The sequence below is a fragment of the Oncorhynchus gorbuscha genome, linkage group LG19 (genome assembly GCF_021184085.1).
Source record: "Oncorhynchus gorbuscha isolate QuinsamMale2020 ecotype Even-year linkage group LG19, OgorEven_v1.0, whole genome shotgun sequence".
In the NCBI taxonomy this organism is placed as follows: Eukaryota; Metazoa; Chordata; class Actinopteri; order Salmoniformes; family Salmonidae; genus Oncorhynchus; species Oncorhynchus gorbuscha.
The window spans coordinates 50,862,928-50,878,409 of NC_060191.1; the positions used below are offsets into that span (position 1 = coordinate 50,862,928).

The window sequence follows — 15,482 nt, forward strand, 5'->3', positions numbered from 1 at the left end:
GATAGGTCATTTCTTTATATATAAAGAAAGGTACACAGTGATCTTGGCTGCATTTAACAATGCTTCTGCCCAGACTGAAAGGTGGACACGTTACACTAGGTTTTCACAATGTTCCTGGGAGGACAGCATTTCATTTTCGATTCTCCTTGAAACAATTTGCCCTGGGTTAGTGGTCCATTTTTCAAGACAACCAACAATTTCCCATTTCATTATGTAACTAATGGCACATGGATGAATGAAGTTATTAGGAGCAATTTAGGTTAGGTAACATTATGCTTCCCAGGCAACACTAACAAAATGTACTGTTTTTTTGTGTGAAAGTGGTTTTTTATATACACAACAATTATGGAAAAAAAAGACATATTTGGTCCGTTAAGATGATTTATATATTTTATTTTCCTATATGAAACTGTACAGAGATGTATTTTTGTCATTTGTATTACACTGGGCTGAACTACACTCCAATGTATTTTGTAACAAGATACTTTCAAGAGTTGTACAGTAATTAGTATTTTCATTTTGTATAGCGGTTCACCATTTTGTGGCTCCCTTTCACCTTCCATTGGTATCAGAAGTCTAACAGCACTATGGTGTGGTTTGCTAAATGAATTTAACATAAATGTGTATGTAAAAATGGACAGTTGAAAAGCAAGCAGAGTATTATTCTAATGAGCTCTGCCCCGAAACAAGGTTTTGTGTAAAAGTGACACAGCTTTGTCAAAATTGACTTTTCATAGCAGGTTTAGGAGGACTTACGCAGTAGGTTAGGATAATTCACTTAGCAGGTTTGAAAATTAGGACATGACCCTGAAACAAGGCCAATAATAATACACAGTGTACTTTGCAGTTCAGTTTGGTATGTTCATTTTCACATATGCAGTCAGTGCATTCAACAACAACATATCACAGTCATAGCAAGTAAAACATTTCTGTAACCGTTACTGAGAATGTTGTTGCAGTTCGGGCCAGCAACTTCCAAATCTATTTCTGTATTTTAAAATACAAAATACATGTCATTTAATTAAATACATTTCAAAATACAAGTATTTTGTAGTTTATTTTGATACATTGATCTTTATGGTATTCTGTAATTGTATCTTGTAATCTTTGCCCATCTCTGACTGTACATGCAAGCAGCCCAGACATTACCTTTGACATTTTGTCAATTTCAGAGGGTGCAATAGCAAGCACCATATGCAATAAACTATATATATAAACTATATTACATCTCATGAATAAACAACTTTTGATCAAGATAACATACCAATAATTCAATCAAAAGTATTGAATTACATATTATATTACTGTTATAGTAAAGGAGAAATGTCAGTGTCCGCACACAGTAACCATTGTACAGTGTATTCACATATCTGAGTTTTCAATATGTTTGCATTTTCCAGCCCCAATGATTCAAGTTTAGAAAAGTGTGTACAGAGGGATCTCAAGTTATACAGTCATACAGTATTCAAAGTTCAAATGGGGTCGGAAGTACAATGCACCATGTTTCACCATTGACTACGAGCAAGATTAAAACAAGTTAATATAAGACTATAGATTTGCAAAAAGAGAAGATGGCATACATTATTTGGTCATGGAAACATAGTTCAGAAGCTATTTTGTGCAAATTAACAGTTTATCAAAAAAATTTAAACCCCAAAAGGATTTGAACTATGGGTCTTTAGATATAAACAGACCAACAAATATGAGGCAGAACCTTCTTCTGAGAGTGAGAAGTTGAGAACATGATAATTTGATGGAGATAATACTTGGGCATTTTAAATGGAACTGGACATACACTGTATAACACATTACAGCATTAAAAGTACAGTAGTGCTACTTTTAACCTCATCTCTCCAGTTAAACTCATCCTCCAATCCCCCCACCCATCTGACCACCCACCCACCCACCCACCCACTCATCCACCCACCCACCCACCCACCCACCCACCCACCCACCCACCCACCCACCCACCCACCCACCATCCATCCATCCATCCATCCATCCATCCATCCATCCATCCATCCTCTCTTTCCACAGGGTTATTCAAGTGTCCTTTGTAATGGAAGCCATGTGGCTTTTCTCCCAACAACCTATCACGACCAGTCACGTTGTTGCCTTTCTCACCAGAGGTCCATGGCACATTAAGGGCCCTCTATGTGCATTCCTCATGGTGTGGACCGTGGCCCCTCGGTGCCCTCAAACCCCAGTAGTGTTGGCCCAAGTAGGGAAGGTGTCTAGGTGGAACATGGCCCTGCCCCAGCTGTTGATGGCCAGAGTGATGCACAGGATGCCAATGATGTTCATCACTATACCTGTCCTAGCCTGGGAGAGAGCAGGAAAGTAAAATGAGGTGCAATTAATTTCAAGTTCTGTTAGCAATCATTCAAACAAGAGAAGGCAATCAAGTGATCTGTGGCCCAGGACAATTGTCCTCAAATGATTTGTAAATGACATATTAAGAAATTTCCTAAATTGATTTAGGATTTGTTTGCTATTATTTATTTTTGTTAATGAATAATAAGATAGACAATTCACTAGATTATATTATTTTTATAAAATGATGTACTGTAACTCACCATGTCAGAAACCTTGAGGTAGCCGTATGAGAAGACGATAGCATTGGGCGGTGTGGCCACAGGTAGCATGAAGGCAAAGGAAGCACTGAGAGTACAAGGCACCATGACGTACAGAGGATTCATTCCAATGGACTGGGACTGAAATAAAAACACAGACAGACACACATCTTTAGCTGTCTGAGCCAGGGCTGAGGAGGACACTCTTACTATGAGTCCCAAATGGCACACGTTTTCCCTACATAGTGAACTACTTTTGACCAGAGGCTATGCACACTAGTCAAAAGTAGTGCACTATATAGGGAATAGGGCGCCATTTGGGACGCATCCCTAATGACAACACTCATGTCTGCTTTGGTGCTTTTCTGCACCGTAATCACTGGCTCATAACACTATCTCTGATTTTAGTGTTTGTAATTCTAGGGTTCAAAATCGTCCATTAGGCGTGTGTAATTAAGATGTAATTCTTATACATGCTATGTTGTTTGGGGTCTGAGTCATGGCAGGCAAAATGGAAACGCACCACAGAAACGCATCCAGAACGGTGTAGAACCACATTGTAATAGCAAAACACAGATTAGAATGTAAGCCTCGGTAGAGTTGAATATTATCCCCCAAAAATTCACACGACAGTAATGAGTTCCTCTGTCAGGACCTTCCTCAACAGATATAATGGATGTTATATCATTTAGTTGGATTTATTTTTGTAGCAGTCTGGAAAGACAATACAGACATAAAACAAGCAGCTAGACACAAAATCACACATCTTAGCATCCTCTCTTTCCCAGACTTCACTGTAACTAGTAGTTGGTTCACTAACCCCATTTTTCTTCCTCTCCTTCCCCTCTTTCACTCACCCTTTTCTATACTTATGTCATCTTCATGCACTCCTGTTGGCTTTGACCTTAATAAATCCTTCTCTCTATACCCAAGCTTGGCACATTCCGGCATGGCCCAGCTTGGGTCCTCTCTGAGTGCTTGGGCACTGGGCACAGTGATACCATTCATCAGTGTAGATGGGGGTGGGCACCAGGACAAGTCACAGAACTCAATTGGTGTGTTTGGCAGGGTGGCTATAGAAGGAGGGGCCCAGGGAAGGGGACCAAATATATTCATCTCAAATTACTAACAACACAGGCCAGGGCAGCCAAACAAGGACATGTAGGCCGGCTTCCACGGGGAGTAGTTTCAATGCTGCACTCCTATAGGGGAGATTTCTGAATGGGTTTACACTGGTAAGCACTGTACTTCATATCAAGGAGCTACAGTGTTCAGGCTATTGAAAGTATTGCTGCTGCATGTACTATACGTATCCGTGTGACAGAGCAGTTTACCAGACTGGATAGCTATTGTATTCCTGCTTCCAGTTGTGTAATACTGTAATATTGTGTAGTAGTGTAGCATTGTGCAGTAGTGTAGTATTGTGCAGTATTGTGGAGTATTTTAATATTGTGTAGTATTGAACAGTATTGTGTAGTAGTGTAGTATTGTGTACTATTGTATAGTAGTATAGTATTTTGTAGTATTATAATGTAGTATTGGTTAGGATTGTAGTAGGGTGTAGTATTGTGCAGTAGAGTAGTATTGTGAAGTATTGTGTAGTATTGTGTAGTGGTGTGGTATTGTGTAGTAGGGCTGTTACATCTGCTTCTGCCACGCCCTCTAATGCTCATCCTGTGTCTCCTTGACCTGCCGCCACTCCCCCAGTGCTCTCTCCCTCTCTCTCTCGCTCTCTGTGAGATAGTGTGGGCGGAGACAGGTGTGCTGGATTCAGAGCCGATCGCCACCAGCTGCAACCTGTTCCATAATCAAGACCTCTACAAATACCCAGTCCTGCCACTTCCACACTGCCAGATCGTAATCTCTGCTCAGTCAGTCTACGCTTCTAGCCGTTTGTTACTATTTAGATCCTGTTAGCTTGTTGTGCCTGTTTTCCTTGCCTGATGCTGTTTTCCTCTCCGCTACAGTTCAGCCCGCTCGGACTCTGGTCCCTGTCTCCAGTCCCACGTCTCTTCATCCTGCTACTCTGTCCTGTATTCCCCACTCTACTACTCCCTTGGATTCCCCAACGGACCTGCTTACCCTGTCCCAACTCCTCTCGCTCCAGCCTCAGCCTCTGCACCTTGTTTCCTGCAACCTGCCCGAGCTTCCCCTGACCTGCACTTCATCTTCCCCCTGTGTTTCAATTAATACCTTGGTTACTTCATCTCAGTCTCCTCATCTGAGTCTGCTCTTGGGTTCCCCTGTTCCACTCCATGTAACAATTGCCTAGTATTGTGTTATTAATACAGAGCTGTGTGTTGAGTCTTACCATTGAGGCGAGGACAGGTAGGAAGAGAGTAGCAGTGGCCACATTACTGGTGCACTCTGTGAAGATGGCGATCAGCAGACACAGGATGACAGCGATGGCCCAGGGTGGGATGGTGTGGAGGGGAGTCATCTGGTCCCCCATCCACATAGACAGACCTGACTCCTGCAGGGGCATGTACAAAACCATGCAATCAGTCTCAAACAACCATGGCACTCTTCTTTTAGTGTCGGATACATAACCAGACTCACATACATCTACACATGTTCAGGCACTGTAACTACCAAAATAAAGGAAACACTCGAGTAAATTAAGCAGGTGCTTCAACACAGATTTGGTTCCTGAATTAAATAAGCAATTAACATCCCATCATGCTTAGGGTCGTGTTTAAAAATGTCCAGTTGTCCATTATTTTGGCTACCATGGCTAGAAGAGAGGTTTCAAAGTGGCATAAGGGGTTTAAAGTGTTTGTGTGTGTATATTTGTGTTTGTATGTGTCTCAGTCGCCAGAACTCAACCCAATTGAACACTTATGGGAGATTCTGGAGTGGCGCCAGATACAGTGTTTCCCACCACCATCAACAAAACAAAATGGTGTCGCATCCCTCCAATAGCGTTCCAGACAATAGTAGAAACTATGTCAAGGCACATTGTGCTCTTGGTGACTAACGCCCTATTAAGACACTTTATGATGGTGTTTTGTTTCCTTTATTTTGGCAGTTACCTGTACATACTGTGTACAGTTTTTCAAAAACAGAAAGGTTGATTTTAGTCTACTTTAGTAGCTAAGTAAGCAGCTAATATGTTACCTGTATCATCCCACATTATATGCCCTACGTTTCATCGTACTTGGGAAGTGAACAGGGTGTTGCTGTGTTGACTAATCAAAAATGTCCCTTTGTCACAATGATCCTGATGAAATATGGGATGATTCAGTTCTCAGTGAGGATCTGCCTTTTTTGGTTAAAACGTTTCTGTGGAAAGCGAACAAAGATTATATTGTAGAGATATAGAATTTTAATGTGAGCCAGTTTGCTACAGCAGGAAAATAATCCTGCAGCAACAGGAAATTAATTACTATGTGGATTATGAAGGTGAAGGTGGTAAATTACCTTTTAATGGCATCAGACTGAGGCTCTGCATCTGTCCTCGTGCTCCTACACCTTAGTGCTGCTTTTGATACCATCGATCACCACATTCTTTTGGAGAGATTGGAAACCCAAATTGGTCTACACTGACAAGTTCTGGCCTGGTTTAGATCTTATCTGTCGGAAAGATATCAGTTTGTCTCTGTGAATGGCTTGTCCTCTGACAAATCAACTGTAAATTTCGGTGTTCCTCAAGGATCCGTTTTAGGACCACTATTGTTTCACCATATATTTTACCTCTTGGGGATGTCATTTGAAAACATAATGTTAACTTTCACTGCTATGCGGATGACACACAGCTGTACATTTAAATGAAACATGGTAAAGCCCCAAAAGTGCCCTCGCTAGAAGCCTGTGTTTAAGACATAGGGAAGTGGATGGCTGCAAACTTTCTACTTTTAAACTCGGACCAAACAGAGATGCTTGTTCTAGGTCCCAAGAAACAAAGAGATCTTCTGTTGAATCTGACAATTAATCTTAATGGTTGTACAGTCGTCTCAAATAAAACTGTGAAGGACCTCAGCGTTACTCTCTACGCTGATCTCTCTTTTGACGAACATATCAAGACTGTTTCAAGGACAGCTTTTTTCCATCTACGTAACATTGCAAAAATCAGATAATTAATCCATGCCTTTGTTACTTCTAGGTTAGACTACTGCAATGCTCTACTTTCCAGCTACCCGGATAAAGCACTAAATAAACTTCAGTTGGTGCTAAATACGGCTGCTAGAATCCTTACTAGAACCCAAAAGTTTGATCATATTACATATTACTCCAGTGCTAGCCTCCCTACACTGGCTTCCTGTCAAGGCAAGGGCTGTTTTCAAGGTTTTACTGCTAACCTACAAAGCATTACATGGGCTTGCTCCTACCTATCTCTCTGATTTCGTCCTTCCGTACATACCTACACGTACGCTACGGTCACAAGAAGCAGGCCTCCTAATTGTCCCTAGAATGTCTAAGCAAACAGCTGGAGGCAGGGCTTTCTCCTATAGAGCTCCATTTTTATGGAATTGGTCTGCCTACCCATGTGAGAGACGCAAACTTGGTCTCAACCTTTAAGTCTTTACTGAAGACTCATCTTGTCACGTTCTGACCCTGGTTCTTGTGTTATTTGTTTGTTTTAGTTGGTCAGGACGTGAGTTGGGTGGGCATTCTATGTTTTGTGTTTCTAGGTTGTTTTTCTGTGTTCGGCCTAGTATGGTTCTCAATCAGAGGCAGGTGTCGTTAGTTGTCTCTGATTGAGAATCATACTTAGGTAGCCTGGGTTTCACTGTTTTGTGGGTGATTGTTTCTGTGTCTGTTCGCCACACGGTACTGTTTCGGTTTTGTTCACGTTTATTGTTTTGTATTCATTGAGTGTTCAGTTTATGTTTTTAAATAAACAACCATGGACACTTACCACGCCGCATCTTGGTCCGATCCTTGCTACACTCTTCAGGCGAAGAGGAGGAAAACCCTTATACATCTCTTCAGTGGGTCATCTGATTGAGTGTAGTCTGGCCCAGGAGTGTGAAGGTGAACGGAAAGGCTCTGGAGCAGCGAACCACCCTTGCTTTCTCTGCCTGGCCGGTTCCCCTCTTTCCACTGGGATTCTCTGCCTCTAACCCTATTACAGGGGCTGAGTCACTGGCTTACTGGTGCTCTTTCATGCCGTCCCTAGGAGGGGTGCATCACTTGAGTGGGTTGAGTCACTGATGTGATCTTCCTGTCTGGGTTGGCGCCCCCCCCCCCCCTTGGGTTGTGCCGTGGCGGAGATCTTTGTGGGCTATACTCGGCCTTGTCTCAGGATGGTAAGTTGGTGGTTGAAGATATCCCTCTAGTGGTGTGGGGGCTGTGCTTTGGCAAAGTGGATGGGGTAATATCCTTCCTGTTTGTCCCTGTCCGGGGGTATCATCGGATGGGGCCACAGTGTCTCCTGACCCCTCCTGTCTCAGCCTCCAGTATTTATGCTGCAGTAGTTTATGTGTCGGGGGGCTAGGATCAGTTTGTTATATCTGGAGTACTTCTCCTGTCTTATCCGGTGTCCTGTGTGAATTTAAGTATGCTCTCTCTAATTCTCTCTTTCTCTCTCTCTGAGAACCTGAGCCCTAGGACCATGCCTCAGGACTACCTGGCATGATGACTCCTTGCTATCCCCAGTCCACCTGGCCGTGCTGCTGCTCCCGTTTCGACTGTTCTGCCTGCGGCTATGGAATCCTGACCTGTTCACCGGACGTGCTACCTGTCCCAGACCTATTATATTTGATTATAATTCATTAATAAACCTCAAATACACTACAGGTTTTGCATTGCCAGGATGTCCGGAAAGTTCCCCTGCAACAGGGTGATCCTACATCTGTATGTACATACTGGCCCTTGTCTCTCACCTCGCTGCCCTTGGCCAGGGCGAACCCTCCCCCCAAGAGGAGAACGATGCTCCAGGGTAACTTCTTCTGGGCCACCTTCCAGGTCAGCAGAGCTGGTGTGGGGCCAGCTGGGTGTTGATGCTCTGTAGAGGGGTTAACGAATCACTGTTACAGATATGCTATTGTAATGGTCTTCAAGTCTTCATATCCTTAGATACTAAAGTAGCATACTCAAGATCAGGTACTGTGCTTGTTACATTTTATGTGTTTTAAAACATGGTTTACCAGTGTCAAAGCTTTGGGACCTCCTGCAACAGAAGCGTGGGGGCTTGGAAGGCAGGACGAAGAGAAGGACAGCGATGAACACTGCCACTGTGGCATCAGTTACATACCTGGAGGGAAGAATGGATAAAGATAGGGTGGTTATCTGTCAGCATTCAGACATACAATTAATGTTTTCTTGCTTATTTTTTCTTGTGAATTATTGAAGCATATGGGAAGTGAGATACTTTTGGTAATGTGGTGTATGTGGACACCTGCTTGTCAAACATCTCATTCCACAATCATGGGCATTAATATGAAGTTGGTCCCCACTTTGCTGCCATAACAGCCTCCACTCTTCTGGGAAGAATTTCCACTAGATGTTGGAACATTGCTACAGGGACTTGCTTCCATCCAGCCACAAGAGCATTAGTGAGGTTGGGCAATGATGTTGTGCGATTACCCCTGGCTCACAGTTGGCATTCCAATTCATCCCAAAGGTGTTCGATAGGGTTGAGGTCAGGGCTCTGTGCAGGCCAGTCAAGTTCTTCCACACCAATCTCGACAAACCATTTCTGTATGGACCTCGCTTTGTGCACAGGGACTTTGTTATGCTGAAACAGGAAAGGGCCTTCCCCAAACTGTTGCCACCAAGTTGGAAGAATGTGATTATATGATGTTGCATTAAGATTTCCCTTCACTGGAACTAAGGGGCCTGAACCATGAAAAACAGCTCCAGACCATTATTCCTCCTCCACCAAACTTTACAGTAGGCGCTATGCATTGGGGCAGGTAGCGTTTTCCTGGCATCTGCTAAACCCAGATTCATCCACCGGACTGCCAGATGGTGAAGTGTGATTCATCACTCCAGATAATGTTTTCACTGCTCCAGAGTCCAAAGGCAGTGAGCTTTACACCACTCCAGTCGACGCTTGGCATTGCACACGGCGATCTTAGGCTTGTGTGCGGCTGCTCGGCCATGGAAACCAATCTCATGAACCTCCAGATCGACAGTTCTTGTGCTGACGTTGCTTCCAGAGGCAGTTTGAAACTCGGTAGTGAAGTGACCCGTTCTGTGAGCTTTTGTGGCCTACCCCTTCGCAGCTGAGCCGTTGTTGCTCCTTGACATTTCCACTTCAAAATAACAGCACTTACAAATAGCAGCACTTACAGTTGACCAAGGCAGCTCAAGCAGGGCAGAAATTTGACAAACTGACTTGCTGGAAAGGTGGCATATGACAGTATCACGTTGATAGTCGCTGAGCTCTTCAGTAAGGCCATTCTACTGCCAATGTTTGTCTATGGAGATTGCAGGGATGTGTGCTCAATTTTATACACCTGTCAGCAACGGGTGTGGCTGAAATAGCCGAATCCACTAATTGAACGGGTGTCCACATAATTTTGTATATATAGTGTATAATTGGTCAATGTAATGTTTTTGTAATGGTCTCAAGTCTTCTTTGTTTTGAATAAGGCTGCATCTCATATGGCACCATATTCCCTTAATGGCTCATTTGACCAGAGCAATATGGCCCCTGGTCAAAAGTAGTGAACTATAAAGGGAATAGAATGCCATTTGGAAAGCATACCAGGCCTGTGAAATATGCTGTGTATGTACAGTGTAGTATGCATGAACAATAAAGGGCCGTACTCTGCGTCAGCATTGAAGATGTATGTGGCCCAGCCTGCCACAAAGCCAGGATCTCTGGTGAACCACAGAACCACCAGACAACTGAAGAGACCCAACACACTCAGCTCTCCAAAAGACATGGAGCCCAGCTGACGATGCTGCTCCTTGATCACATTGTACACAGCTATCTCTTTCTCTGTCTTTACTGCCCCACAGCCCCACGTCTTCTTAAAACTGGGAATGGAGGGAGAGAAAGGGGTTGAGGCTTAAAGGGTGACTTCAGTAGTAAATTTAATTCAGTAGAGTGATTCAAATGAGGATGATCTCTGACTGAAAGATAAAACATCACATTTTGATCTGAAACTCACTTGAATCCCATGAAGACAAACTGCAGCCAGAGCCAAGCCAGGGTCAGCATCAGGATCATGTTGGGGAAAGCAAAGCCGAACCAGGACGCAAAATTGATGACATCGCCATTGTTAGGAAACAGCCTGAGGGAAACATAAAAAATGAGTAACATTAACACATAAAGAAAAATATTATTTGAAAGATACATGACTTGAAAGTACTGAAATACACTGAGGACACTATCCATAGCTGAAGGTACCCACTGGTTCATCTGTCCCTTGAGCACCAGGTTGGGCCCAGTCCCTGTGAGGGTGGCAGTGCCCCCGATGCTGGCAGCGTAGCACACACACAGCGTCATGCCCTTACACATCTTCTTCTTGTCTGCAGCCTCCTTACGCCGGATAGCCTCCACAAACGGGTCTAAACAGGTCACCACAACTGGACAAACACAGTCCAAATAGAAACGTTAACAGCATAAATAGTCTCAAAGCAAACATTTCCAATGCACACTTCTCATATAGATGCCCCATAATATGCTTACATGGTCCTCGAGCTCATTCAACGGATAATAAACTCTTTCATTAAAAACACAAATGAACTGTTCATTAATTAGTCCTCTGCTCAGTGCTCACCATGTCCCTCTGCCTGTTTCTCCGTCTGTTTGCTGTCAGTGGGTTCCTGAGGCTGGATGTCCTCCTCAGTGCTGAGGATCACAGGCATCTCAGTCTCTGTGTAGTTGTTGAGCTGCTCGAGAACAGCCTGGACGATGGGCACCATCATGGCTGTGGTGGCTGTGTTACTGATCCACATGGACAGGAAGGCTGTCACCCCCATGAAGCCCAGCATCAGACTGGAGAGACAGGAAACCAAAGAATGTGGAATAAGAATATTCTGTAACACTTTACTTCAGGCATAGCATACAGGTTAAATGCTTTATAACTTGTTATAAGCATGTATGAGCTTTTAGAAGGTCATAAGACAAAAAAAATGATCAGTTAAAAGGCTAAATACACTCTGACACGGAGAGAGTGAAATGTTAGGTAATATGTCCTCATCATGTATAACGGCAGGGTCAATACAATATTATATCTATATCTGTAGATAGTCAGACAGATGAACTGATTTCCCTTCTCTAGAGATAGATATAGTCCCAACAATAGCAAAGGATTTGTATTGATGGGTTCGTTAGTTAGTTAGCTCGTTTTTTCGTTCGGTCGGTCGGTCAGTTAGTTAGTTGAGGGTCACTCACAGAGCGGGGCGCACCCCTACAAAGAGCAGCACTCGAAGGGCAATGCGTTTGTGCAGGTTCCAGTGCTCCACTGCCACCGCCACCATCAGTCCTCCCACAAACAACATGTTGGTGTCCTTCAGGTACTGCATACACACCTGGAAGACACACACAGACAAGTGACTCATGGGTCCACAGTGTATTTGTGTAAGCATATGCAAACATCTACCAATACTGTAAACAATGTGCAGACACCATTGTGAAGTATACTGAACACAAATATAAACACAACAATTTCAACGATTCCACTGAGCTACAATTCATATAAGGAAATCAGTAAATTGAAATAAATTCATTAGGCCCTAATTTATGGATTTCACATGACTGGGCAGGGGCGCAGCTATGGGAGCCAGGCCCAGCCAATCAGAATGAGTTTTTCCCCACAAAAGGGCTTTATTACAGACAGAAATACTCCTCAGTTTCATCAGCTGTCCAGGTGGCTGGTCCCAGACGGTCCCGCAGGTGAAAAAGCCGGATGTGGAGGTCCTGGGCTGACATGGTTAAACGTGGTCTGAGGTTCTGTGGCAGGTTGGACGTATTGCCAAATTCTCTAAAACAACGTTGGAGGCGGCTTATGGTAGAGAAATTAACATAAAATTATCTGGGTACAGCTCTGGTGGACATTCCTGCAGTCAGCATGCCAATTGCATGCTCCTTCAAAACTTGAGACATCTGTGAGATTGTGTTGTATGACAAAACTGCACATTTTAAAGTGGCCTTTTATTGTCCCTGGCAGAAGGTGCACCTATGTAATTCATGCGGTTTATTCAGTTTCTTGATATGCCACACATGTCAGGTGTATGGATTATCTTGGCAAAGGAGAAATGCTCACTAACAGGGATGTAAACAAATTTGTGCCCAATATTTGAGAGAAATAACCTTTTTGTGCTTATGGAACATTTCTGGGACCTTTTATTTCAGCTCATGAAACATGAGACCAATACTTTACATGTTGCGTTCATATTTTTGTTCAGTATATATTTAATATTAGTAGGCTATTATAGTACAGTTTCATTAGACAGTTTTATAGTAGTTTCATTCATCATGTTATTGAAAGATGGCTTGAAATAGAGGCTGTCTTACATCTTTGGACTGCATGATGCCAAACATGGGGAAGAGGACAGCAGGGAGCAGGGCAGTGACAGCCAGAGGTAAGGCCTCTGTACACCAGTACACTGCCATCAGGATGATCACATAGGCACATGCTGCCTCCTGCACAACACATACATAAGATCTAACAGGTCACCAACAGGTCAGAACATCCAACACACCACAACACCTGGGAATGAATACTGCTGGCTCATACAGATGCAATATCTTAATTTGACCCTGCTTCTCACAGCAGGAAAATAATCCTGCAGACAGGAAATGTTCATTATTATCTGAATTCATATAATTTTTTTTAGGGGTGGATACATTTTTTGTTAGGGCAAGTCTGACATTTCAAAATGAAAATTACAAACCTTAGAAGCTTTTTCAAGCCTTGAATATACTACAATTTGCATTTCCTTCTGTGCAGGAATATTCTCTGCGACAACAGTGTGATCAAATTTAGATAGCAGATCTGTACTGCTGTTAGTGACAGGAAAATTATATGACACAAAAGTTACATTATATAATCCTAAATTGGAGAGATTATAGTTGATTGGTACCGAGGTATGTTGATTGGGGTTAAAGATCACTTTGTGTTGTAGTCTATGGCAGCACCTGCTAGTCTCTACTGTACACTGATCAGTCCACACGTATTACTCAGCAGTCCTCTATGATGTGTGTGTGTGTGTGTGTGTGTGTGTGTGTGTGTGTGTGTGTGTGTGTGTGTGTGTGTGTGTGTGTGTGTGTGTGTGTGTGTGTGTGTGTGTGTGTGTGTGTGTGTGTGTGTGTGTGTGTGTGTGTGTGTGTGTGTGTGTGTGTGTGTGTGTGTGCATGACAGATTAGGTATGATGACGTAGTTAGTATTGATTCTGATACACTGAAACTACACACCAAGAATTAGACAAAGATAACATGCTTATAGCCACATGGGTGAGAACACATGATGCAGTGGTGGCAACACTTGGACCGAGTCTCCACTTCGGTGGCATGTAAAGTCTATGTTCCAAATGGCACCCTATTCCCTATGTAGTGCACTACTTTAGACTAGGGGCTATGGTCAAAGTAGTGCACTATAGTGAATAGGGTGGCATTTGAAGAACCTATGACAGGAGGATTCAGTGTAACCAGTGTTCCCACGCTGGAAATTACCTGCCATATATTGTTAAAACAACTGTCTTTGACACCGTTTCAGGGCACAGGGATGATGGGCAGCAAGTAACCTAGTGTTTAGGAGCATTGGACCAGTAACCGAATGGTCTCTCGTTCAAATCCCTGAGCTGACTAGGTGAAAAATCTGTCAATGTGCCCTTGAGCAAGGCACTTAACCCTAATTGCTCCTGTAAGTCACTCTGGATAAGAGTGTCTGCTAAACAAATATAAAAATGGTTCTACATAGCTTCTGCCATGCTGCAACTCACTGTTCAGGCTGCATCAACAGGTGCAAAGCTGAACAAAACCTATGCAATGACTAAATGTCTCTCAACCACAGATTAGACCTGCTTCAATACATTTTCCAAAAAGTGTCTAATTGAAGGTTTAGGATCAATTTAATTATACAAACATATTTGTAATAAAGTAAAGTATTCATAAATTACCAACCACTTTTGCATTTTACAAATCAAACAATATAATTAAACAAAAATATAAAACCGCTTTCAAGATACATAAAATATATTTGAAACATAAAAACGTTTGTATGAATCTGTGCAAAACAAATGTGACAATTGACATACCTTTGTTCCAATGACTAAAGGAAGCGGGAGAAGAAGTAACGGGGTAGAGAATAGAACGATCTCATTCTTCAGATTCCGAAGGGATTTCAGAAATGCTGCCATCCTATGACTTTAGGAGATGCAGAGGCAAAGAAAGTTAGAGCACTAGGGACGGTCGTTTTACTTCGAGCAGGTCGGGGGAGGGGAGGAAGTGAAAGGGGGAGTCCCGCAGCTGATAATAGGAGAGGGAAGAGAGCTCACGAACATATAATGATGGGAGAAAGATGGAGAGAGAAGGCTAAACGTAGATTTAACGGTGGTGGGATCCTGAATACCTTTACCACAACGCTTTCAATAAACATCCATTTAAAAAAAGATTCTGAGAGAGAAATGAAACCCTGTACTAGCAGGACACCTAAAATATGTTTTTTTTTAAAGTATGAGCACAAAAATTAACAAAAATTAGAAACTTAACTTTCCTTACTTCCCTAAAATTGATAGTGTTTGCAATTATGCCTGATGAGCCATGAAGTGTCATGCTGTTCAGTGACCTTTCCCTGTACAGTCCTCTGGGTCTACACAGACAGCAGTAATGATGTTCCCTTTGGTCTCCTAAGCTCTGTGGGTTATGACCCAGTATATGGCCTTTCCACTATCATGCCCAGTCACATTTCTGCTTCTTTTGAAGCCAATTCTTACATGTCATTACAGCAAATGCCATAACTATTTGGACAAGATTATTTTTTTGTGCTTAGTCATTGCCCTTATAACATT

General features: G+C 42.8%; 1 protein-coding gene across 1 annotated transcript; it reads right to left on the reverse strand.

The window, feature by feature from the left end:
* Positions 1 to 1,980: 1,980 nt before the first annotated feature.
* LOC124006355 (solute carrier family 13 member 5-like) lies at positions 1,981 to 15,199 on the reverse strand. Its single transcript, XM_046316329.1, has 12 exons — positions 14,730 to 15,199; positions 12,988 to 13,116; positions 11,866 to 12,002; positions 11,249 to 11,466; positions 10,880 to 11,054; positions 10,637 to 10,759; positions 10,290 to 10,502; positions 8,663 to 8,769; positions 8,399 to 8,520; positions 4,885 to 5,046; positions 2,577 to 2,714; positions 1,981 to 2,322 (listed from the first exon to the last, which is right to left on the reverse strand). The coding sequence occupies exons 1-12, from the start codon at positions 14,829 to 14,831 to the stop codon at positions 2,197 to 2,199; spliced, it is 1,752 nt and encodes a 583-aa protein (XP_046172285.1). The 5' UTR covers positions 14,832 to 15,199; the 3' UTR covers positions 1,981 to 2,196.
* Positions 15,200 to 15,482: the final 283 nt, after the last annotated feature.